Source organism: Dysidea avara, chromosome 3 (genome assembly GCF_963678975.1).
Source record: "Dysidea avara chromosome 3, odDysAvar1.4, whole genome shotgun sequence".
Classification (NCBI taxonomy): Eukaryota; Metazoa; Porifera; class Demospongiae; order Dictyoceratida; family Dysideidae; genus Dysidea; species Dysidea avara.
Genome location: NC_089274.1, coordinates 21,669,297 through 21,692,937, shown reverse-complemented (window position 1 = coordinate 21,692,937; position 23,641 = coordinate 21,669,297). Strand labels below are relative to the sequence as shown.

General features: G+C 38.3%; 1 protein-coding gene across 1 annotated transcript; it reads left to right on the top strand.

Moving 5' to 3' along the window:
• The first annotated feature begins 10 nt into the window (after positions 1–10).
• On the top strand, positions 11–23,552 carry LOC136250207 (mitochondrial sodium/calcium exchanger protein-like). The gene is made up of 17 exons (XM_066042387.1): positions 11–400; positions 482–578; positions 632–695; positions 1,135–1,179; positions 1,473–1,513; positions 6,438–6,517; positions 6,974–7,054; positions 9,013–9,142; positions 14,774–14,811; positions 15,379–15,408; positions 19,849–19,941; positions 20,197–20,344; positions 21,440–21,619; positions 22,307–22,464; positions 22,787–22,855; positions 22,917–22,999; positions 23,326–23,552. Exons 1-17 carry the CDS (start codon positions 11–13, stop codon positions 23,414–23,416), a joined length of 1,818 nt encoding a protein of 605 aa, XP_065898459.1. The 3' UTR covers positions 23,417–23,552.
• The last annotated feature ends 89 nt before the right edge of the window (positions 23,553–23,641 follow it).

The following is a 23,641-nucleotide window of genomic DNA, read 5'->3' as shown; positions in this document are numbered from 1 at the left end:
AGAGAGAACAATGAACCGTGTATCGCTAAGAAGACAAATAAAATTTTTAACCGTACTAGCGGCCATTGTGATTGTGTGCGGATACCAGTTATTACGGCAAAGTGAGAAGAGAATAGTCCCAAGGAACGACGAGCCAGTTCAGTCGCAGCCACTTAATCGCATTGTACCGGGAAGAACAAGATTTCTCCTAGATAGTGATGATTCTGGCAACTGTACTTTCCCTGAAAAACACCGAGGGTTTCGTGATTCTTGCAGCTTTGTGAGGGCCACGTGCGCGGATGAGGCGGGCCTGTTCGATTATCTTCAGTTTGTATTTTGTGATTTAACAGATATTAAGCCACTAGCGTACGTCATAATGGGGCTCTGGATGCTGCTGCTGATATCACTTTTAGCAACAACGGTGAGATATTATACTTTTATTTGAATTTTATAAGCGCCTGTATGGTGCAAGCATAATATATTCTTTGCACGTCTAATACAGGCAGATTATTTCTTCGTGCCGCCGCTCTATCTTCTAGCGGAGAAGCTTAAGTTGTCACCTAGTATAGCAGGAATTACCCTGCTAGCTATTGGAAATGGTATGATGACTACAAAATGGTTGTGTACTGTGCAGTAACCTGGCTGTGTTTAGGTGCTCCTGATGTGTTCACTGCATACTCTGCACTACAGAGCTCAGACCTGGCATTGCTACTAGGGTAAGCAGGCTTGTAGGAGTCATAGCCTCACTGAAACTCAACAGTGGGTGATTACCAAGCACTACTCAGGGTTTATTTCTGTCCTCCAGAATGGTGATCTGCATATAATGACTTTTATGCAATGTACTACTGGTATTCAGTTTGGTAGTGCTACTGTGTGGCTAGTCTCTTAGAACTTGGAAGAGAACTATAGGAGGGGGCTGTCAATGATTTGTACTGTATACGTCCCATGTATATTCATAGGGAATAATATTAAACTCCCTGGGAATCTCCTTTGTATATTCCATGGATTTATTGAGTTTCTTTCAAGGGAACACGAAGGATCTATAGTTTCATAAAATTAAGCCAACTATAGCTCACTAATACAGTAAACATTTTGTGTTGAAAGTGTATATACTCATACGTACAGTATGTATGTTTACTACTGACTGTATTATAGTGCTTTGATTGGAGCATCAATTTTTATATCAACTGTAGTTCTTGGGTAAGTGTGCGTGCGTGCGTGTGTGTGTTCCTGTCCAATGCTGTCCGTGTGTACATACATACATGTACAGAACTATGGACCAGGTCCCGTCTGTCTTTCTGAATCTTGCTCACCTGGCCTAAATAGTGTATTTGTATTTGGAGGCTACTACATGGGGCACCGGACAGGCATTGAAGTGGTGTGTGTAGCTTACATGCATATGCATGACAGAGTGCGTCAAATATCACCACAGACCATGTTGCCCTACTACATTGTTAGCAGATTTTAACATGTCGTTTGTTTCCCCTCTATAGTTCAGTGATATTGATTACTAAAGTCTCCAAGGATACTATCAGTAAGTAGTTAGGTCATACAGTTGCAAGTGTATTGTACATATGTAATACTGTGACTTGTAGCAGTGGTACTGACACAATCAACTTGACTCAAGGATAAATCCCAATGCTAGCACAAACAGTTTGCCACTTTCTTGCAGGAAGAACAAGCCTACATTGGTTCTAACTGTTACTTAATACCTTGGTACTTGATGTTTATGAGGGCAGTTTAGAAGCCAAGCTAACACAGTCTGTAGTTTAGTGATATGTTGTTGTTTACTGTGTAGACTATAAGGGCGACTATTCTGTCTCAATACGATCATCTTAACTAATTCTTCTGAATGCTATAGAAAAGCCTTCATAAAGATTTTGGTCACCAACAAACCTGACACTATAAATTACTGAAAAGAAATTTCTTTATTGCAAGAGAAATGGGTGCTGTCTTGGTGTTGTACTATACGTAGTAATAAGCAAAATATTTATTGAAATTATAAGTATGATTTAGATAATTAGATATACAGGTACTAAACAGTCTCTCATAGTCTTTCATAATTATTTCTAGTTTCTCATGGTCTCTCATCATACAACTCCAAGACAGCACAGGGAATGGGTCAATTTTTTGGTTTCCAAGGTGTCAGTCAACGAGAAAAGTGTCCACTGGCAGTGTTGGGGTCATTTAGTTTTTGAAAATAATATATTAACAAGTATAAGAAAAATTAGGAGTGTAATAGCATAGATTTATTTTCCGGTAATGAATGTAACTTACTGTATATCTAACATGTGTCCAACTTCTGTTAGCCAGCCTGTTAACGCTTTGAGTGAAATGTAAAGGTCCTTGCTTAGGTTAATAATCACTTCTCAGAATAGTGTTGTGCTGGTTTTCTGCAATGATTTTAGCAAGGATTATAGGCTACATGTTTGTAGTGAAGGTTATTTGTTGTAGTTAGAAGACAAGTTATTACTTTGTTACAGTACAAAGGTAGTATTATTACAAATGTTACAAACATAACGGTCCATTACATGCTACTGGCCCATGAAAAGCAGCGTGTTATATTATGTTTTGTTGCGAAAAAAGTAATAATACTAGACAGATGCTAACAACATCGTGGGACAAGCCTGAACATGTTGAGTTGTATTTGTGCACAGTTGAAGATTAGCTATATGAATGCTGTGTTGTCAGGGGCGTAGGAAGTTATGGGTGCCCAGTGGTAAAGCTGAAGAAAAAAGTCTCAAGTGTGACTGCTTTATTAGAGTTATTGACTGCTCTATTAGAGTATCTTGATCTTTTCAGTAATATATAGTACAGTGTGCTGAACCCGTTAGTTATGCCACTGGAAATATTTATGGGTGCCCAAGCACCCATGGCACCCATGCTTCCTTCGCCCCTGGTTGTGTTATGGCATATTTTGTAGGTGGAGAATGAGCAAGATTGTACAAAATTGAAAAAGATAATTAGGCCAGGCAAACTTGATAAATTATTTCTTCCCCCAATCTTCCCTCCCACTTTACCCTACCGCCTCTATAATTTCATTATTACTGTTATCAATCACATGCACACTTATCTTGATGCTAAGAAGGCTGGCTATCATATAGCACAGTAAATGTCACCTGCACCTCAGAAACAGTGGTAATACGTAAGTACTAGTTCTTAATAGGCTTTAGCTAACCTCAATAGTAACAGACAGCTTAATTTGGAGTATTTTCTTTAATGAAAAATGACCTCCCACTCGTATGGAAATTCGAATTTTTTCTGGATAAGAGATAGTCAAGTTTTCCTGCCTCTCTTCTCTTTGTTCAGCTGTTTCAGACAGCCGTTGAGCTTTTTCTCTCTCTCATCTTCTCTGTAGCTGATGCTGTTGTTTAGTCATTGTGTCTTCATCGATATATTTGCATGCATAGCAATAATCATCTTTGTGTCTACTGCCTAAAGGCTTTTAAGGATTTCATTGCCTACAGCCATGACACTGATAAACGCATTGTATTTCATCGGTTACAGCTGTGACACTGATGGACACATACATATGTGCATGCATACATAACCGAAACCACATGTACTTCTTGTCTACAGATGTACATGGGGCTCGCTCAGGCTTGCCCCAATTACATAATATGTTAATGTATTACAACACTATAGTCGGCATGTTACTCTTAAAGTGCTAAAATTCCACCTACATCACTTGTTTCACATTATTTGTATACAGTTTGTAACATTCTAGGTATCATGGTGATTTAAAGCTAACCACTTCACTTGGCCTTGTTTATCCTTTTCTCTCTGAAGTCCAAAAAAGAATTACCAAATCAGTTTTATGAGAGACCTGAAGTGCTACACTTTTTGTATAGTTTATTTTAATCATTCAATCCATAAATTATTTGAACTTCTTGCACATGTAACAGTGGAAATTATGCGGTTTGTAGGAATTGTGATTTGTAGTATTTGAGACCTGTTAACCTTCCCCACTCATGCTTTATCAGTACAACCTTGTCATATTGCTCAACTGATGTTTTGCAAAGTGGAGGACACATGATGTAGTTGTATTAAAATTGATACCCACAATCACTTGTTGCACAATGCACCATATAAAGAGCACTTGGATGTAATTGGACAGACAATTTGGTGGATGGCTTTTAGCTCATACTAAACAATATTTTTGTCAAGGGCCTTTGAACTCCTTCCATAAGGATGTTGCTATAAAGTTATAAACAAAGTAGCATATATATACCTGGTGGCCAGGTTGTGAAATTAGATAGGAAATTTTATGTATGCATACTGGTAACCTCAGCATGAAACCCCTACGTATGTAGATTGTTGTTTTGTCATGCCCACTTATGTAATAGATATACCACGTCTGTGAAAATTTGCTGATATATGCACCCAAGGGTGTATATATCAGTGAATCCCAAGCTGTTGTGGTATATCACTCTGATAGGTGAAAGAACTACCAAACACTCACTCTATTTTATACACTAGTGTCTGATGGTTCATCTTGGTTTTAATAATATAGCACTCAGAAAGTTATGGCCGTATTTGTGTTTAAATGAACTTCACCAATAGCATAATTCAATGACTACATTGATCCAACAAATTGGTATGATTAGTTTGATGCCTGGTTTTTAAGAAGTACACTTAACACAACTTGTTAGAGGACAATACAGATGTTTCTGCAGGATGCCATATGGTAGGTCTGGATTTTTCATGCTCAATTAATTTTTAGACTTTTTTGTGGTTGTAGACTCTTCTCAATTTATCAAAAAATTTTAAGATAGTCAATCGCTCTTAATCCAACTTTGAAGAAGTTTCCTTCAATAGATAGTAGAAGTTGTTATGCCACCTTATACCACAGTGGTGGGTGGAAATGAAACACGAAAGAGTGGTAAAGAAAATGTGCTGGATTATTAGGACTTACATATCCAATGATGCTGCTGAAATTCATTTACTTACCATTTATAAACCAGCCTCACTGAGCCAGTGTTGAGTAAATTTTAAATCAATAACTACTTGCTAACAGTGGAAAATAAAGCACAAAACTCAAGAGACTAATGCAACACAAGGAAAAGGCTAAGTGCTGTATTAGTCTTTGAGATCTCATCATGAATGCTTTATTTTATTACATTTTTCTGGTTACCTTTTTTAGACCATTCCATAATTGTGCTTTATTTTCCATAGAACACCCTTCCCTTGCTATTACTGTATAAACAATACAATTTACTTTTGATCTGCCCACTAAATGTATAAAGCTGTAAACCTGTCTTCATTGTGTTGGAGCTCAAAAAGTTGCTATGAATTGGTAGTATAGTAGAGTTATTAACTTGTAGAGTTTCATTGGCACTAACTTATGTAGCAGAAATGGCTATTTATAAAATAGAAAGTGATGGCTTTTTAAAGCAAATTTTTCCATACAATTTGAGGAAGTTATGTACTTTCAACAGAATATCTTTTTTAGTATATGTAGCAGTGACCTTCCCAACCATAGCCACTTGTTTAATAAAGCCATAGTTACCTGGCCAAATTTCCTCTCGTATACAAAGTTACCTGCCTAATGTTGTCAGAAATTTTGTGATAGAGGGTTTACCAAATGTGCTTGTGTATATAATGTAGAACTACTACATATTTACAAAGACAAAATCTATGCTACATATATGTTCACTATATTCCGTGCTGAATTAATGCTTACAGAATTCATAACATCATCTTGATGTTGTTTTAGTTGTAGCAGCTACACAGGTTGCAACATCGTCTGCTGACACTGGGATGTGAATACCGTCAGAATTTGTAGGGATTTTTTCCAGAGAACAAGACAGGAAAGAATCACTGCATCACCATCCCTCCCTAATTGTTCAGCCATGGCTGATGAGTCATTTCTACATACTGAAAACAACTTGTTTCTTTGTAGTGCCTCTTGCGGCTGATATTGTATAGTTTATTTTTGATAATTGCTTTTGATAGTCCAACTTGCATGAGAAATGGGTCATGCATCGCTGTATATTGCAACATAATTTGGTTCTTTGTTTAATCTCTTGCGGTTGATATTTTATAGTTTGTTTTCAATAGTTGCCGAAGCTCTTTGAAAGGGATCAAATTCCTATTTGCTTGGTCTTTGTTTTGATAGCAAATTTTTCCTGTTTTTTTTTATACTATGCATTTGTACTTTTATCGACTGATATTGTATGATCTGATGGTTGAAGGGCAGACTGTCTGTAAGATACAAAGGTGGTCCTTAAAACGACAAATCTTTGGTGCTGTTTATCTACAAAAAAAAATTGTGTCCATTAAATTGTATACAGTAATGAGTTTTTGCGCTGTACATGTTGACAGAGCCTGAACAAAAATAATGTAAATTGTAGCTAAAACATGGCTGCAATCGTATCAGTGATATTACTTTGACATATCATGCTACGATATGTTTCTTAGATATCTTGTTAGAATTATTGTGTTGCTATTGTTCACAGGTCCGATTGACTTCACTCGTGATGTGGTCACTTATCTCCTTGTTGTTGGAACAGTGGTAGCTGTGGCATTTGATGGATCGGTATGTTATTTGTAGGATGACTCTTCTGTGATGAGAGAGTACAGCATATGGTCGGGGCTATGAAGTCTTGCCAGAGTAGCTATGTAGGTTAATTAAGCCTTTCTTACCTCAATTTTATACTTACTGTAAGGCACTGGCCGCTTACTGAGGCTTTCCATTTAGTCTCTATGCCATGTTCACCAGACTGTTCATTCACATACAAAAGAAAATAAAGTGGCCTGCTGTGCAAGACTTTTGGTCCCCATTTTAATGGTGCTACCATGGACACTTTAAATATCCCTTACTGACATGGAAAATCTGGACACCTTGACATTTTAGTCTCAAGGTATCTACAGCTTCCACTGTACACACATTAAGACCCCTCAAGACAGCTCTAACAAGGACACTTTAGAGATCTATGGTGTCTCAATAGAGCGGGTCTCATTTACATGTTGTTTTTATTTTTATCTCTCACAGGTGGAACTGTACGAGGCAGTCATGTTTCTGGTCATTTATTTCTTTTACATTTGTGTGGTAGTGATCATCAGTTTCGTCAGAGTGAGTATTTCTAAAGTTTATTGTATGTATGTAAAATAATGATGTAAACTCTCTCGCAATTCATATGATTAGAAACCTGGAGCAAAAAGAACGCCATCAAATTAAAATTTTGTGAAAAACAAGCGATAGAGTTATTGGGATATTTAATATGCATCATAAATATCTCTAACTCAAAAATAATAATAAGCATTAGTAGTTGTTCTTGTATCTTTAATTATTGTTATTTTCTCTTATTGTATAAACTAAAGATGATAGTTTGACTGACCTGATTACAACTAGTCTAACAGTGATTAGCGGTTTAGCATATTGCTGATCAAATAATATCATTAGAAATTATGTATGTTATAGCATGTAATCTTGTGAACCTTCAGCTGTGTACCAGATCAGTCGTTTAGTTTTTTTGCTTCTATAGCACAAGAGTCTGCAGTATAAACTGTCACACACTCGTTGTGTTTATTTGCCATACAGAGTAGTACCCTTACTACTTACAAATATGTGACCAGCTCAGCAAAATCCAGTACATTCCATTTTCTGTTATTTATAGTAACAAAAGAGTGCGCAGCCAAAGTTTCAGCCTTTTATGATGAATAATCTTAGAGTTGTAGTTCTAGAAAGTTGGAACAGTGATAAAATCAAATTGTATAGCAACAATATGGCAAATAAATTACAGGCACTTATTTTATTGATCATAACAAATGACTGAATCAAGTTGTGAAAACAGGACTTGGCTAGATTTGTTCACCATGAACTGACAAATCCATCAAAGTACAGTATTTTCCCTGTTCTTCCCAAAGAAGAAGGCTATTCCAACAAAGAAACGACGACAGTAAACTGTACTTCTACCTCATTGTAAATAAGCACCCATAACTCACGTATTTTTTGCTGTACAAATATGAAACAAAGATTTTCTTACTCTCCATGAACAGACAAATCTGATGGTGTATATAGGTTTTATTTTGTTTCAGTGCATACCGAAGTGATTAATATGTGTGTAATTTTTTTATGTAGCACACGTATTTTTACCCAGTTTATTTCAATGCATTTTAATAGCCAGTTTATTTCAATGCGTTTTAATAGCCAAAATAGAATACTGCAAAAACGGCCGGCTTTTACTCAGTGGGATCACATGTATTTCTCTTGCAATATGCACACTGTGTCTCACACTGTTTGTGCAAATGTGTAGTAAATACTAGTACTATTGACAACATACACCTTTACCACCTTTACTACAACTCTCAGTTTTCTAGGACGCTATACACTCTTTTTATGATTCAATTTTGTTTATAAGTTATATGATCACCATGACACCATCAAGTGTATCTTTATCTTTGTACTGAAAGAAACCTTAAAGTTTACTAGTAGCAGTGATTTTGCTGACTATACACCAGTTAGACACTCTACTACATAACTGATGACGGAGCTTGATTTTTTTTAAAAGAGTTAGACATTGATAAGTGCTTTTGGTTTAGCACAAGAGGTAAAATGCATTGCATGTATTCATTATGGACTTACCTTTGTCCTACTTAGTGCATCAATGGTTTCTTTTATGTAGCTGTGATGTACGAAATCCTCTACAACAAAGTGAAGCCTGCACACTTCACATACAGTATTGTTATCTGTATGTAGGACTGTGTAACCGGCAGAACACAGTAAAATGACTATTGTAGATGTCAGAAAAAATAGTATTTGGGATGCGTTTGTTGTTCAAAGTGTATAGCTGCACCGTTCTTTGCTTTGATGCATTGTAAGGGGTTGGTTAGAGGGATCGTTGCAGTAAAAAGTGCTGAAAAAGGAGATTACCACCTAACATCAAACTTACTTTTTGCTGAAAGGTGGTTATCTACCTCAACATGCCTTAGACTTGTAAAAATTATGCTACCGTAAAAATTATGCTACCCACCACTAGCAATGTTCAGTGTATTCATATGTGGCTGTAACTATTGCAACTTTTACAACAGCAATACTATGTGAAGAAGAAGAACAACGATAGAACCACTTACAGGGCAAAGAAAGACACCTCACCATTGCTGGCCAGTAAAGTCGAAGGATCCGTAGTAGAAGTAAAGTCAACAACACTCACCGAAAGTGGTATGTGTTTGCTACGCATCTTCAGGATAGATACTTGTATGTATAAAAGCTGCATTTGAATAAATGTGTGTCTTGATTATAAGTTGGGGGCTTCCAGCTCATAGGAAGAATGAATGCCTGGTGTCAATTACAGGCCTGGGATGAAGTCTACTATTAATGGCTGTAATATTTCAGTTGTGGACTGGTGGACTGGACTACTGTCCTCAGGTTTTTTCTCTTTTTACCTAATATTTGGGCAGCTGGTTGTAAGTATGCTAGTCTTATGTAGTTAGACCACTCTCCCTGTACACAAAAAAACACTTAATTTAGCTGACTCAATGACTATATATAGGCTACAACACTACATACACATGTACTGTATGGTTTGTACTTCATGATAAGACGAATGGTAGTGATACAATAGAGATTATGCCAAGAGAGAGAATTGCACACAATCCTAAGATGGGGCAGGTAGACAGGTTCACCTGAAATTTTACATTCAATGTAGCAATTGCCACAACCTTTTGCCCAAATATGTGCTAAAAAAGGAAAACAACCTGAGTCCAGTCCACCAGTCCAGTCCAGTGATTGTATTCAACCTAATATTTGTGACCTGCTGAGCAAAAACCTGACTTGTTTGCATAATTCTGTTACACAGATAAACTTTTTTTTGTTTTCTGGAGGGAAAAACCAATAGACTGCTAAAGTTTTAGCCTTTTCTGGTAAGCGCTTTTGGAGTTATAGCGATAGAGCAAAACAATTGATATGTACAGTGCCTATACGGGAAAAAATTTACAGGCACTCGTTTAATCAATCATAGGTCTTGAGTGCAACTGGCTATAGAGTTGGGACTTGTGTCGTTCTATTCACATTGAACTGGGGCATTCATCAAGGTATAGTTTTTGACCTAAATACCCCCATGCTATCAAGCACGAAGGCTGTTCAAACTTAAAAACAGTGACAATAAAGTTACATTTTACCACAGCATAAACAAACGCACGTAACTCATGTTTGCTCCATGCTACAGAAATGAAACAAAGATATTCCTACTCTCCATGAAGAGGCAGATCCATTGGTATGTTAGATATTTCAATTCGAGTCTTTTTTCACTGTTTACTGAAGTGATTAAAATGTTGCATAAAATTATTTATGTAGCACGCTTTTTTTACCCAATGTATTTCAATGGAAATGTAATAAAGTCGGGTTTTCGCTCAGTGGGTCACATTTTACCTTGCTGCTGTAGTTCCTTCAGACTTATCAACATAAAATCTAGAGCATGAAGAAGCTCTAAGTAATCATGTGAGACATCCGTGCAAGTCTGTATGCATGTGTGTAGATATTTGTCATACATGCAACTGTTTGTAGGCGTTTGCTATGTTTGTTCATAGTAACAACACTTTCCATAAGGGTTCTTGATGCTCACCATTATCATTATATCATGGTTTGAATTCAATTACACACTGGGTGTAACATGGGTTTAAGTGAAAGAACAGTGTGTACTTGAAAGTATTACACATCATGCCAGTTAACCTGGATAGCAAAAGAAGAACGATAATGCTAGCAGCCCAGCCACGTTCCCTTGTGTGCTGTACTCTGGTCATCATGAATGTGTATTTTCTAGCGTCTGAACAAAGTGAAAGAGCAGGAAAATAAGTTCCCACATGAATGGGGTGTGGTATTGCGTCATGTCATCACATGACGCAAGGGTATATATATATATATGTGTGTGTGTGTGTAGTGTGCATTATATTCAATCTATGCCACGTGTACAACGTAATAGGTTGGCTGTTTTTTCGTTTGCAAAATTTTTCGTGGAGACATGGAGGCAAAGTTAGATGAAATGATGGCGGAGTTCTGCGAGACCAAGAAAGAGCTGGAGGGAAAGATCACGTCGTCCCTAAAGTCGCGGCATGGATTGAATTGTCCCAAGACAAAGAATTGATTTTGCCGGGTGTCCTGGTGCTAGCTTGTTTAAGTCTGTCCCCAACACCCCAGTTATTGCCATCAGACTAGAGTTTAATTTTTAGAAATAAAATTATGGTGTTAACACAAACGATGGGTAATTATAAAATAAAAAAATAATAATAAAGTTAAAGTTAAAAATAATTTTTTTTTAAATAAATAAAAAGGTGTTGTATAAGCGATTCTTGGTAGATATACACTGTGTGTGTGGAAGTATATCCTCCTGTATGTCATAGCCTAATTACTGCATTATCTGGTAGACATCAATTGGGCATTACCAACTCCTAAATGTTCAGTTGGTCAAATTGTGTTAGCCACATTGTGTCAGTCACAGCCCAATGTAGCGGGTCACAGCTCGATGTAGTCAAGTTGTGTTGGTCACAGCTCGATGTAGTCAAGTTGTGTTGGTCACAGCTCAGTGTAGTCATGTTGTGTTGGTCACAGCACAATGTAGTCAAGTTGTGTGGTCACAGCTCAATGTTGTCAAGTTGTGTTGGTCACAGCTCAATGTTGTCAAGTTGTGTTGGGTACAGCCCAATGTAATCAAGTTGTGTTGGTCACAGCTCGATGTTATTCAAGTTGTGTTGGTCACAAATCAGGTTAATCAAGCTGTGTTGGTCACAGCTCAATGTAGTCAAGTTGTGATGGTCACAGCTCGATGTAGTCAAGTGGGTTGGTCACAGTTTAATGTTAGTCAAGTTGTGTTGATCACAGCCCAATGTAGTCAAGCCGTGTTAGTCACAGATCAATGTCAAGTTGTGTTGGTCACGGCTCAATGTAGTCAAGTTATGTTGGTCACAGCTAAATGTAGTCAAGTGGTGTTGGTCACAGCCCAATGTATTCAAGATGTGTTGGTCACAGATCAGTGTTAGTCAAGTTGGGTGGGTTGCAGTTTAATGTTAGTCAAGTTGTGTTGGTTGTAATTCAATGTTAGCCAAGTCAATTGATTTGTCACAGTTCAAGCTGTCTGAATTGCATTGGCGGTAGCTCTGTTATTGTGTGCATTCAGCATATTTAATTTTGTAGGTGTTCTTGCACAAGGAACTTTGAAACTGATTGAGCAGTTGTAAGACCCAGAATTGAAGGACCTGGCTAGTAGGCTGCCACAAACAATCCTTCACAGCCGTGCCAGCAATACGGTGAAGAAATACCTCAGAGCATTCCGAAGATGGAAGTTGTGGGCAGTCGGCCACAACCTTTCGCCAATTCCTGCAAGGCCCCACGAGTTTGCCTTATACTTGCAATACATTGGTGAGACGAAGGGGTCCAAGTCAGCAGCTGAGGAAGCCTGCAATGCTGTGTCTTGGGTGCACTCAAGTGCGGGCCTGCCTCCATTGCTTTCGGATTTCTTTGTTAAAGCTACGCTGGAAGGGTTAAGGCGTTCGCTGGCCAAACCGGTAGTGAAGAAGGAACCGGCAACAGTCGAAATGTTAGAAGCTATTGTGGAGGATGCAGAGAGGTCAGGCTCACTGTCAGATTTATGACTAGCTACAGCCTGCCTGCTAGGCTTCTCAGGATTCATGCGTGCTGCAGAGGTGCTGGAGCTTAGACCGTGCGATTGTATAGTGTCAGGGGAGATGATGAAGATGTGCATCACCGGTAGCAAGACTGACCAGCTAAGACAAGGAGACGAGCTGCTGGTGGCCAGGACTAAGTCGCGTACATGCCCGGTAGCTATGTTGGAGCGCTACATGGCCATAAACCACATTTCACAGGATGACCAAAGATGCTTCTTCAGGCCAATACAGAAGATGAAGAATGGTGAGAAATTGAGGGAATCCGGAAGAATCAGCGATACCTGCTTGAGGGACCTTTTCAATAGGAAGATAGCTGCTCTGGGTTTCCCAGCTCGTGAATTCAGTTTAAGAGTAGGTGGGGCAACTGCAGCAGCAAATGCGAAGGTGCCAGACTGCCTTTTCAAGAGGCATGGGAGGTGGAAGTCAGAAAATGCCAAGGATGGCTACATAAAAGACAGTGTGGAAAGCAGGCTAGAAGTCTCCAAGAGCCTAGGTCTGTATCTTTGCTCATACAGCTTTCTTTGCTACATCTAATCAGTTGTTAATAATGACAGCCGACCTCCAGTGGTGGCACAACCCAGTTAATCATATGGTAACTGCATGTGCTTGGGTGTAAGGATACAAGTGTTGTGGGAGATGTATTTTCTAGCATCTGAACAAAGTGAAAGAGCAGGAAAATAAGCTCCCACATGAATGGGGTGTGGTATTGCGTCATGTCATCACGTGACGCAAGGGTATATATATATGTGTGTAGTGTGCATTATATTCAATCTATGCCACGTGTACAACGTACGTAAGTAGGTTGGCCCCCCCTTATTTTCCTTAACAGATTGTTAGGTAGGTGATGATGAATTGGATGGAAAGATTATGGACTTGATTGTGATTGGACACAACTTGTTTTTAGATTTGTTACGTGTTTTATGCATACATTGGGGTGGTGCTTTTTTGGGGTTTTTCCCTGGTGGTTTAAAAAAAAAAAGAAGGCCACCAGGTTTTTCCTAGAGTAGTCTTGGGCTGGACTGCTCTGAATTTTTTTCGTTAGTTTATTATGAATTTGCAAGCCCCCACCCCATTTTTATTCCCAAGTTTTCATTGTATAATCGGATTTGTCGATTGTGTGTGAGATGTAATCAGTTGTTAATAATGACAGCCAACCTCCAGTGGTGGCACAACCCAGTTAATCATAATGGTAACTGCATGTGTTTGGGTGTAAGGATACAAGTGTTGTAGGAAATTATAATTTCGCACATGACTTTTTTATTCAAGATTTGACCATCATAGCCATCCCATCTCGACAGTTCTGCTAGTGAAAGTAATACGACTTTATGGAGTTTCAGTCATTGTGATGCCATGTAGACCACCCACCAAAACTAGTAATGTGGGCAATCAACAGCAATCAGGTTTACGAGAGAAAACGAAGGTATGCTATAGCGCAGTTTGACACTCTCCCATTATGCAGTTTGACACTCTCCCTCCTCCATTATAAACTCTTTATAATAAAAACCTGTGGCAGGGTTACTAACTAGAACCTTTGTTCTGTTGCTTACTTAATTCATCAAACAAAAATTGGCAAAGCCAAAAATAAATAGCTTTATTATTTTTTTATTATTAGCACTTTACAGTGACCAGCACTGAAGGTCTGACAGCAACATGTGCTGCAGCCTTAGGATTACCTAACCTAATTTCAGGGACTTAAACCTAATGACTTGACTTACTGACTGACTGAAAAGGTGTAACAGAAAAGGGGCAAAAGTAAGGAAAAAAATCCCTCCAACCCCAGGATTCAAACTTTACTGTTAGCTTATCAAGACAGAGCAATGCCTTTGCCTGTAAATGCCATACATCCCAGATGGCCAAGCCTGCCCTTGAACCAAGACACTTCCCTCATAACAGGTTCCTTAATCACATTACTGTATGCAACTGCAACCATATCACCAAGACAATCCTTGATCTCATTATGTCATTGAATCACAGATCACCTTTCTGTCAGGTTCTGTCAGGCTGGTGATGAGACCTCTGAAAGTTTGCCAGTGACCCCAGTTTTGTTTTTCTTTAATACTGGCATTGCTCAACAGTACGAAATGTATGTTTGTACGTATATATGTATGTAAAATTTAAATTGCTAATCCTTGCACATTCAATTTGTTATGATCTTTGTTGCTTACCTCTGTAGCATCTGACATTAATATCAAACCTGATAAAGACCTCGATGTAAGTCAGTATTATAACCTGTATTTGTTGTACACGAGTTATCATTAGTACATGCACTGTAAAGTTGTTTTTCCATTCAATCAAATAGGCAGTCTTACTTGCATTTTCTTCATGACAGCTTGGTAGTATAATGCATGCAAATAAAGGCATTTCCAATGAAGAAGTAACAACAATATTTTGTGCATCACTATGTTGTTAACCAACACAAACCCTTTAGGCTACAGAAAAGAAACGAACTCTCCATTAACAAGATAATGATAGGTTTTGACTGTTATCTTTATCACATGCGTAATTATTTAGCCCATAGTTTCCCATTAGGAAAACTATTTGTTTGTCAGTGGTCATTGTGGAGGCACAGTACATCTGGTGCCATTCTTCTCTTTGGTGAGGCTTAAAGAAGTTCACTAATGATGAATTATGTCTTACAAAGAAATTTAAGGAAATTTGCATTGCAGTAAAACAATGTGCTACGTATGTAGTTGAATAATAACTTTGTAGTGATTGTGGGTTCTTGTCATCCGCTCTTATACATGAAAAGTTTGTTAAATTATTTAATTTCTTATACAGATTGGAAATGCTTTACCAGCTCTCAGTTTTGTAAGTTTTTTGTACAAATTGTATATATTATATTATGTGCTGTCATGTACACTGTAGTAGACAATACTTGTGTATGTACGTATTTTTTACCTAGAATTTATAATATATGTTTTAAGGTGGTGAACTGGTCTTCTCCACTTCGACAATATGAAAGCAGGAATAGTTTTAATTACTGGATTTTGGTGCACCGTATGATAAACTGTTTACTGTTATTAATCTATTATCTGTGGGTGATTTCCTTGTGTATTTATGGGAAAACTTATCATGCTTCTTGAGGTAACCTAAACAAGCATACCACACACATGCACACCCACACACACACGCACGCATGCACACACAGACACACTACACACACACAACACCATAACACATTACACACATGCATGCATGCCAAGAGCATTTGTGCAACTGCACACTGAAACCAGAAGCACCAAGAGCTTTGCTTTAATCAGGTCGCCTGTCAAAACCAGCCAATTTAAAATGATTCATACAGTGACCTTCCACCTGCTAATGAGGCCAAGAGATTTTAACCCAAAAGCAATGGTATCAACTTTTGTTGCTCCCTAATCATACCCATACCACACACCCCTATACACATATGTACACCCCTTTCCCACACATAACTTTTCAATGGAATTGTGCCACTACAGTGGTTGGCTAGCAATAATGGTGTTAAAAGAAACTACAGCGTACACAACCTGCCATGTGGAACTCTGAGCTGCCTCTTCAGCAGACCTTGGCAATCAGATTACCATGTTCAACTGTATACCCTCTACAGCCTGTAGAACTGGCATATTGAGTATATCAACTGGAGTGTTGATGGTTTAGGCCATATATTCTGCAAACTGGGAAATTCTTTCGACCCAAAAGTCAATCTACTCTAAGGCCTCCTTAGTCAGATTAAGCCTTTGATACCATGAGGTTCTGCCATTTAGCACAGCATATAGGCTACAAGTCCTTAGTCTGAAGACTGAGCCAAGGACTAGTGACATTGAATTTATGGTACCTACGACACTGGCAATTTGCCTAGCACTAGCAAATTTGACATTTTTAACTCTTGCAGTTTGGATCTTAGCCTACTTATTTTGCAGTTTGGAACTGAGAAATCACCCTTAGACAGGTCAATAACAAATCTGAGCCATTCAATATTATGGGACAGGTCCCACTGGCTTTTTTCATTAATGACAAAGCCAGTGCTCCAAATCAAGTCACTTTCACTCATAGCTCTATTTTTACCGCGTATATCCACAACACCATCATCAAGGTAAACAATAGCCTTCAGTCCTCTACCAGGGGCATAGCCAAGGGTGAGCAAATAGGTCAATGTTACTGTGTTATGCAAAAGGTTTACCAGTTCCGTACAAAATGTACACTGACTGCTGTGAGACTAAGGTTTCTTACATGCTAATGTTTGTTGTGCTATATCTTTCCAAAATGGTGAAGCATTTTTTAATGCAGCCCCACACATCTGGTATCTCTTTAGTTCCCACCTGTTTCTAAATTAAATTAAATTCATTGTTAGGCATGCCATTACCCGCATTCGCATGCTCATGATGTTCACAATTAACACATTCCTTTAATACAACATGCTCAGTTGCTTCTGTTTCATTAACGAGTAAGTATAAACAGTGGACAGGGGACCCGAGGACCCACAGGGATCCAACTCTTTCTGGAATTTTATTCACTTCTATACCTATACTAGGTACCTCTGGTAGTCACGGTTTCCTGAAATTAATACTAATTATAAGAAAGCTTCGACCAGTTCATAAAATAGTGCCCCCTGACCTTCATTTAGACTCACAGCTCTACCTTCATTTAGGCTGTGGCGTTTACTTGAAAAAGCATATTTTGCATCTGTGAGCTACACTGCCAGTTGATTATAGTTTGTTAGTATGTCGTGATTTTTAATATATACCGTATAGCGGGTTATTTTCAACCCAGAAAATTTTGCACAAGAGGCGAAATCTGAGTTTCGAAGGATTTTAATTTTGAAGAGTGCATATTTCGAATTCTGGGTGAATTTCAAGTAAACAGACATTCGTGTTAGTGCTGAGCGATACTGCCATTTTAGTATCACGATTGATACTAAAGCCACTATTCACGATACTGAATAGTTCACGATACTTACAAATAAGTCAATCATAGCTGGTGCCACACGGCATATTGCTCAGCATTCCTGCAGGAAGTCCTTATAGGTGATAGCAAACTAGCCACTATCATCCTTGTTTACAGTAACAGTTATTGTAACACATGCTTTGAGGTTGTTATGGTGTTCACACCTCTCTGCAGGGGAAACCAGATGGGTGGACTTTATCATTTACAAGGATTTTTAGCCAAGTACTGCATAACAAATGGATTTTTAATGACAATAATGTACAGGCATGGTACCACGATAGTTAATAACAAAATATCGCGATATCGATACTTTCAAAATATCGCGATATATTGCTAAAACGGTAGTATCGCTCAGCCCTAATTCGTGTCACAAATTATTGGAGATACGTGAATGTTTGCCAAAAACTGACTTACTGATGGAGTAATCCCTATCCCTGTGCACTGAAGAGAACACTGGGGGGGTCTCGAGTGGATTAAATTAACTGGCTCGGTCAAATTCAAGCACAACTATCCCCACCACACCCCTCCCTGGCGCACTTTTCTCTTTCCCTACCACTTCTGGTGGACTGTGTTAATGTACTGTACTATTGTTTGCATATTACGTGTATATAAAACTAACATGAACCCACTGGCTCGATCGCGCTCAATCATAGCTAGCTATCTACAGCCATCTACTATAGATTCTAGAGCAGACGGCGTCAATTCCCATTCTGGATGACCTGTTTTCTGGTTGTTGGCACAGTAATGATACAGATTACCCATGTTCATCAATAATACTGAGCTAAACTAGAGGAATACGCTTGGATTGATATTGGCATTGTTTTCACTTGTGCGAAGAGCAACCAGATGTGGGAATTTATTTTCAAAGATAAGAGCCTCTTCGAAACATCCGAAAATAAAAACCTTTGAAAATTACCAGCTATATGGTAGCTCATTCTTGCTACAGGCTGATTTTGATATCATGTGATGTTCGGTTATGACGATCGTTGATGGATGCCTTGCTTGGCACTGAACAGAACTTGGTGCCCATAGCCACCACATCAGAAGCAAGGTTCCAGGACTTTGGGTCTGTAAGGCCTCTTGAGGAGCCATGGCAGGTTGGGGAGGACCCCACTGCTCTCTTCTGTCATAATCCCACTCATACTGGGGCCTTGAAAGTCACCCCACTCGGGATACTGGGCACGCCTAATACCCCATCTCCACCTCTTGGATGTTTCCTATCACCTCTCTCAGCCTCTTTCTTTGTGTCCTTTTCTGCTCTACTCTCCTCTTGCTCAATTTCTTTCTCATCTTCAGGACCAGATGCTAGAGGGTCTTCTTGATAGTGAACAACCATTCTCCACCCATGATCAGAGTGGTCCATGATCTTTATGTGTTTCTGCTTTGTTGCTAAGGCCTTTATACCTTCATTGAGTTTTGCGTTGGCTGATTGAAGAGCTGCCTTCTCATTGGGGTTTAAGGATTCCAAGTCTGTTCTAGTGGAATTAATGGCTTCCTCTACTCCACATTTGAAATGGTACCGATGCTCGTGGCCTTTATTTTTAAACTGGTAGGTGATATTACCAATTTTCTTCACAACGTCCTGAGATGTCTTCTCTTGGGCAGCAATAAATTCATGCTTCATTTTGGCCATGGAGGACAAGAATTTGTCCTCAACTTCTTACCAGGATTGGTGGATCTCTGCCAGAAGCTCAAGTTTCTGTTCCATTTCTTGTAGTAGAGACACAAATAAAAAACAGCCAACCTGTATCCTACACGTGGCATAGATTGAATTAACGCACCCTTATATGCCCAGCATCACATGAGGACGTGACACTACAACACAGTGTATTTATGTGGGAGCATATTTTACGTGGGAGCATATTTTACATCTACTCGCTGATGTGCAGTGAAGCCAGTGATGCTTCATGATGAAATGTGCACAGGATAACACCACACATCCTTAACCAGCCATACAAGGTAGCAGTGTAGAATTCTGTAAAGAAATAGGAGTAGCATCCTGTGTACTTTGTGGTTTTCTGGAGATTTCGTTTTGCTATGTATGTATGTATTAAAAAAATTTCCATGAAATACATGAGTTATAGAAAGACAATGTGATTGCCCTGAATTATGTAGTGTTTGTATGTAGCTTCAATGTGTTCTAATTAATTTTGCAGTTCTAGTGCAAATACCCTGCATGAAATGACATTGAATTGTGAGCTACCATAAAAATTTGTAATAGATAACTTTAATTTGCAGTTCTCATGTTACCCCATGTGACATCATAATGGAGGGGTGACCAGTAACTATAACTGAGCTACTCTTGCTCTGTGTGTGTCTCTGTAGCCCAAAGGAGAGCATCTCGGGGTGAAGATACAGTGGTTTGTGGAGTGGCCATTTAGTTTACTGCGTTGGTTCACTGTACCACCTTGTTACCATGTGAGTATGTGTGGTGTGTGTTTGTAGTACGTGTATTTGATTAAAGCAGTTTATGCACTCATACATAATATTATAGTTAGAGTTTCTTTTTGTAGCATGAAGGAAGTACTACTGCAGAATTTGACCAAAATGATCTAGCCTTTTTACATACACATACATCTTTATGAAAATTATAATCTGTTTTTAAAATCAAAACACAATTACAGTAGTTGCTGTTATGTGTAAAAGTTAACTGTACCTCATGCTTTTTTACAGGACGGCAAGTGGGACTCATGGAGGCACTTTTTTGTCATATCATCCCCAATGCCTATGGTCATGTTGATACTGCTCACTGCTAAAGGCACTGATGGGTTTAGTCTGATGGTTGGGGAGCTACCGTTATACCAGATGTTGTTAATATTTGGTATAATATCATCGTTATGTGATTGTGTACACACACACACTTGTTTTAAAAAGAGCCGTCAATTCATAGAGATGAGACGTTGTTCATGACAATGATTATACAGCTTGACAGAATCAATAGCCATCCAACTACTCTCAAATTAAATACATAAGCAGGTTGCCAAGTGAAGCTTGTTTTGCCGAATAATTGCTTGGCAAGTATATGCCCATATTGTAATGGAATGCTGTCTCAGCATGAGTTTGTGGTGGTAATACCAATCTGTGTGATGATATGAGCTGTATAGTTGTGTAGTAGTGGCTACTGGATATTAGCATCAGGTGACATTTACAAGAAATGATATGTAGCAAATAGGTGGGGATGTAGCTTGAATTGTTAGAAGTCGTTTGAAGTACTGCCTGCTATGGGTGGAATGTTTTTGTGGTGGTATCAAATGATGTACAATTCTTATGACAATGAAGATTTGAAAAACACTAAACAAGATGCCTTTCTGCAGTCTTAGCATTCTCGTTTGTGCTTGTTTGTTGTTTACGTACAACGAGAGTTGTGTACTGTCTTTGTAGTTGTCCTCCCCACAAATGCTTGTGCGTTTTGTTCTGTAATGAATATGGTAGTGTCATTTAATCTGGTGATGCTTCTTAGTAAAAGCAAGTGTATGTAGGAAGCAGTAATGTAATCATCATATGTTTAACTGGAACTTTGTTGTTATGGGCACTTAAAGACACCAACGTACCATATAGTTAAGGCCTTAGAGTACATTGCTCGATCTGGATAATTGGAAAGTGTTAATAGCCAGGATGCTTTTGTTTAGCTGCAAGGTACATATGTATCCATGTTTCACAGTTTCTATTGTGTGTCAACCTTTGAACCTATGAAAGCAGTGCATAGTCATAAAGGAACTAATATTTGACCTTGTGGGTACATGTAGTTACACCTGCTGTGTTTGGCTAGTACTAACTGTTGGCACTCCAGTTAAGGCAGTTCAGCACAATAGCATGATATTTGTCATTTCCCTTATGTGTACAGCAACAACTTGTAATTATGTAACTTGACACATTGTTTCAGCCAATGGGATGTTAGTCTGTATTGTTCTGTTAGGTCTGGCGTTGTCTGTCCTCGCCTATTTTGTGGTGCCTAGTCGTCACCATCCACATTGGAGCCTCCAGATTGTCCTGGGAACTCTTGCCTTCGTCATGTCAATAGCATGGCTAAATCTTGAAGCCAATGAAGTTATAGCTGTCCTGGAAGCCTATGGGATACTATTTGACATTGACACAGGTAAACTGTGCTATGTATTAGTTTAATCAGTGTTAATATTGAGGCATTTACTTGTTAAGTATTATTAAGTATAGTAAATTTGTAACAATTTAACTCCCTGTCGATTCCAATCGTAAGAGAATTTGCCTTATTCTAAGTACAATTTGTTTGCACCCTATAGGAAGTATTTCTGTCTATGGTAACTGCTAATTTGTAAACACACCCTTTGCTGACATACAAAGAGTGAAATATTAATTTTATAAGTTGTAAATAGCAAATACAAAAAATCCGCTGATGTGGGGAGAGTGAAATATTAATCTTATACATTGTAAACAACATATACAAAAAAAAGCCCATCCAAAATAACAGCACATAGACTTTGAGACTTTGACAGCAACCACATGTTTACATGACCTGCACATTTTTTGGACTATCAGCTGCTACCTGTTAGGTGGGATACACTTGCCTGTTTTGGTATTGTATCCCATTGAACACTACAGCTTGTGTAATGGCAGACAAGTTGTCGTCCTGACAGTGATGTAGTGATTTGTCAATAGCTGAAGCTCAGTTATACTACTGAGTTATGTTGTAATAGCTATTTTGATACCATAAACATCTTGTGTGCCTCTCTCCTGGGTTTAAGTAAACACCACTGGAATTGTTATTAATTTGTTTGTTACATGATACATTAATGATTGTCTGCTACAGCTATCCTTGGATTGACGGTACTTGCAATTGGAAATTCTGTCGGAGACTGGGTGGCCGACACTGCAGTGGCTAGAGCAGGACATCCTGCCATGGGGGTGTCGTCATGCTTTGGATCACCATTATTGAATGATGTACTCGGTCTCGGAATAGCCTTAACTGTAAGTGTATGATGATCAAGCTAGTGTGCACACTTTGGGGTTCTAATATTTCTTGTGTGACAACAACCTAAAGACAAATTGTGCGCTTAGCTTTAGTTCATGAAGAAACAATTTGGTTAGATACTTGTCTTCATGCAAGAACTATAAGTACCTCAGTATATAGACATACACAAACCCACACGCATTGTGAACACGTTTAAATGCAGTGTTATTAATCTTTGTATAGCAATGAATGTTCATATTATTCATGTTATCATAACAATATGATGTAGTCAGGTGCTTGATGGAAACATATTCATCAATCTGTGGTGGTATTTTACAGACTAAGATTGCAATTGATCAAGGTGGAAAGGCATACACATTTGACATTAGTGATCCTCGATATACCAAAGTATGATAACCGATTTTGTGCAGCTAAACTATTGTCATGCTGTCCTGCTAACACTATATAGGTAAAACTGTCGTGGATTTTTCTTGGTATTTCTCTACTATCCAGCGTGATTGTGTTCCCTGTTTTTAAATTCTCACCCCCTAAGTAAGTGATGTTCAACACTGCACACTAGTTAAATGGGTCAAAAAGAGGGATGAATTTGCTCAGAAAATTTAATGTTTTGTTTACAAATTTCATCTAAGTGGTTTTTATGTCACTACAAATTAGAGGAATGCTTTGACTTTGATTTGTAAACAGTGTGGTTATTTGGAATGTGAAACTTAACCTGCTATAATAATTTTGCAAAAAAATGAATTAATGTACTAGCCAACAACTAATTACCACAACTCTTTTTTTTTTAAGTGTAAATGTTGACATTTGTTGTTGTGGTTGCAGTATTATCTTACTATTGTTATTGTCTCTCTTTGCAGAGCTTTTGGAGTTGTACTCATTTATATCTATATTGTATTTATGGTGTTTTCTATACTTAATGAAGTGAATGTTTTGAATATATCACTTTGATGCTGTATAAGATGAGTTTGCAAATACTGCTACTGACTAATATGTTTATCCTGTTTTTATTTTACTTTTTACTTTAATTTTTGTAATTCCATAAAGTTGTGCAAGTGTGGTATTGATGTATTTTGATACTATCAGATTACGGGCTATCATAACGCTGTTTGTTTTGCACTTCGTCGGCCGCAAACGGCCGCAGGCTAGCTATAAATAGCGCGATACTCCAGACAG

Bases quoted from the DNA above. Each gene is read 5' to 3' on its own strand.
- LOC136250207 (XM_066042387.1), top strand. From the start codon at position 11: ATGAACCGTGTATCGCTAAGAAGACAAATAAAATTTTTAACCGTACTA. The intron at 19,942-20,196 runs GTGAGTATGTGT...GCTTTTTTACAG, and splicing joins CTGTACCACCTTGTTACCAT to GACGGCAAGTGGGACTCATG. The intron at 22,856-22,916 runs GTATGATAACCG...AACACTATATAG, and splicing joins GTGATCCTCGATATACCAAA to GTAAAACTGTCGTGGATTTT.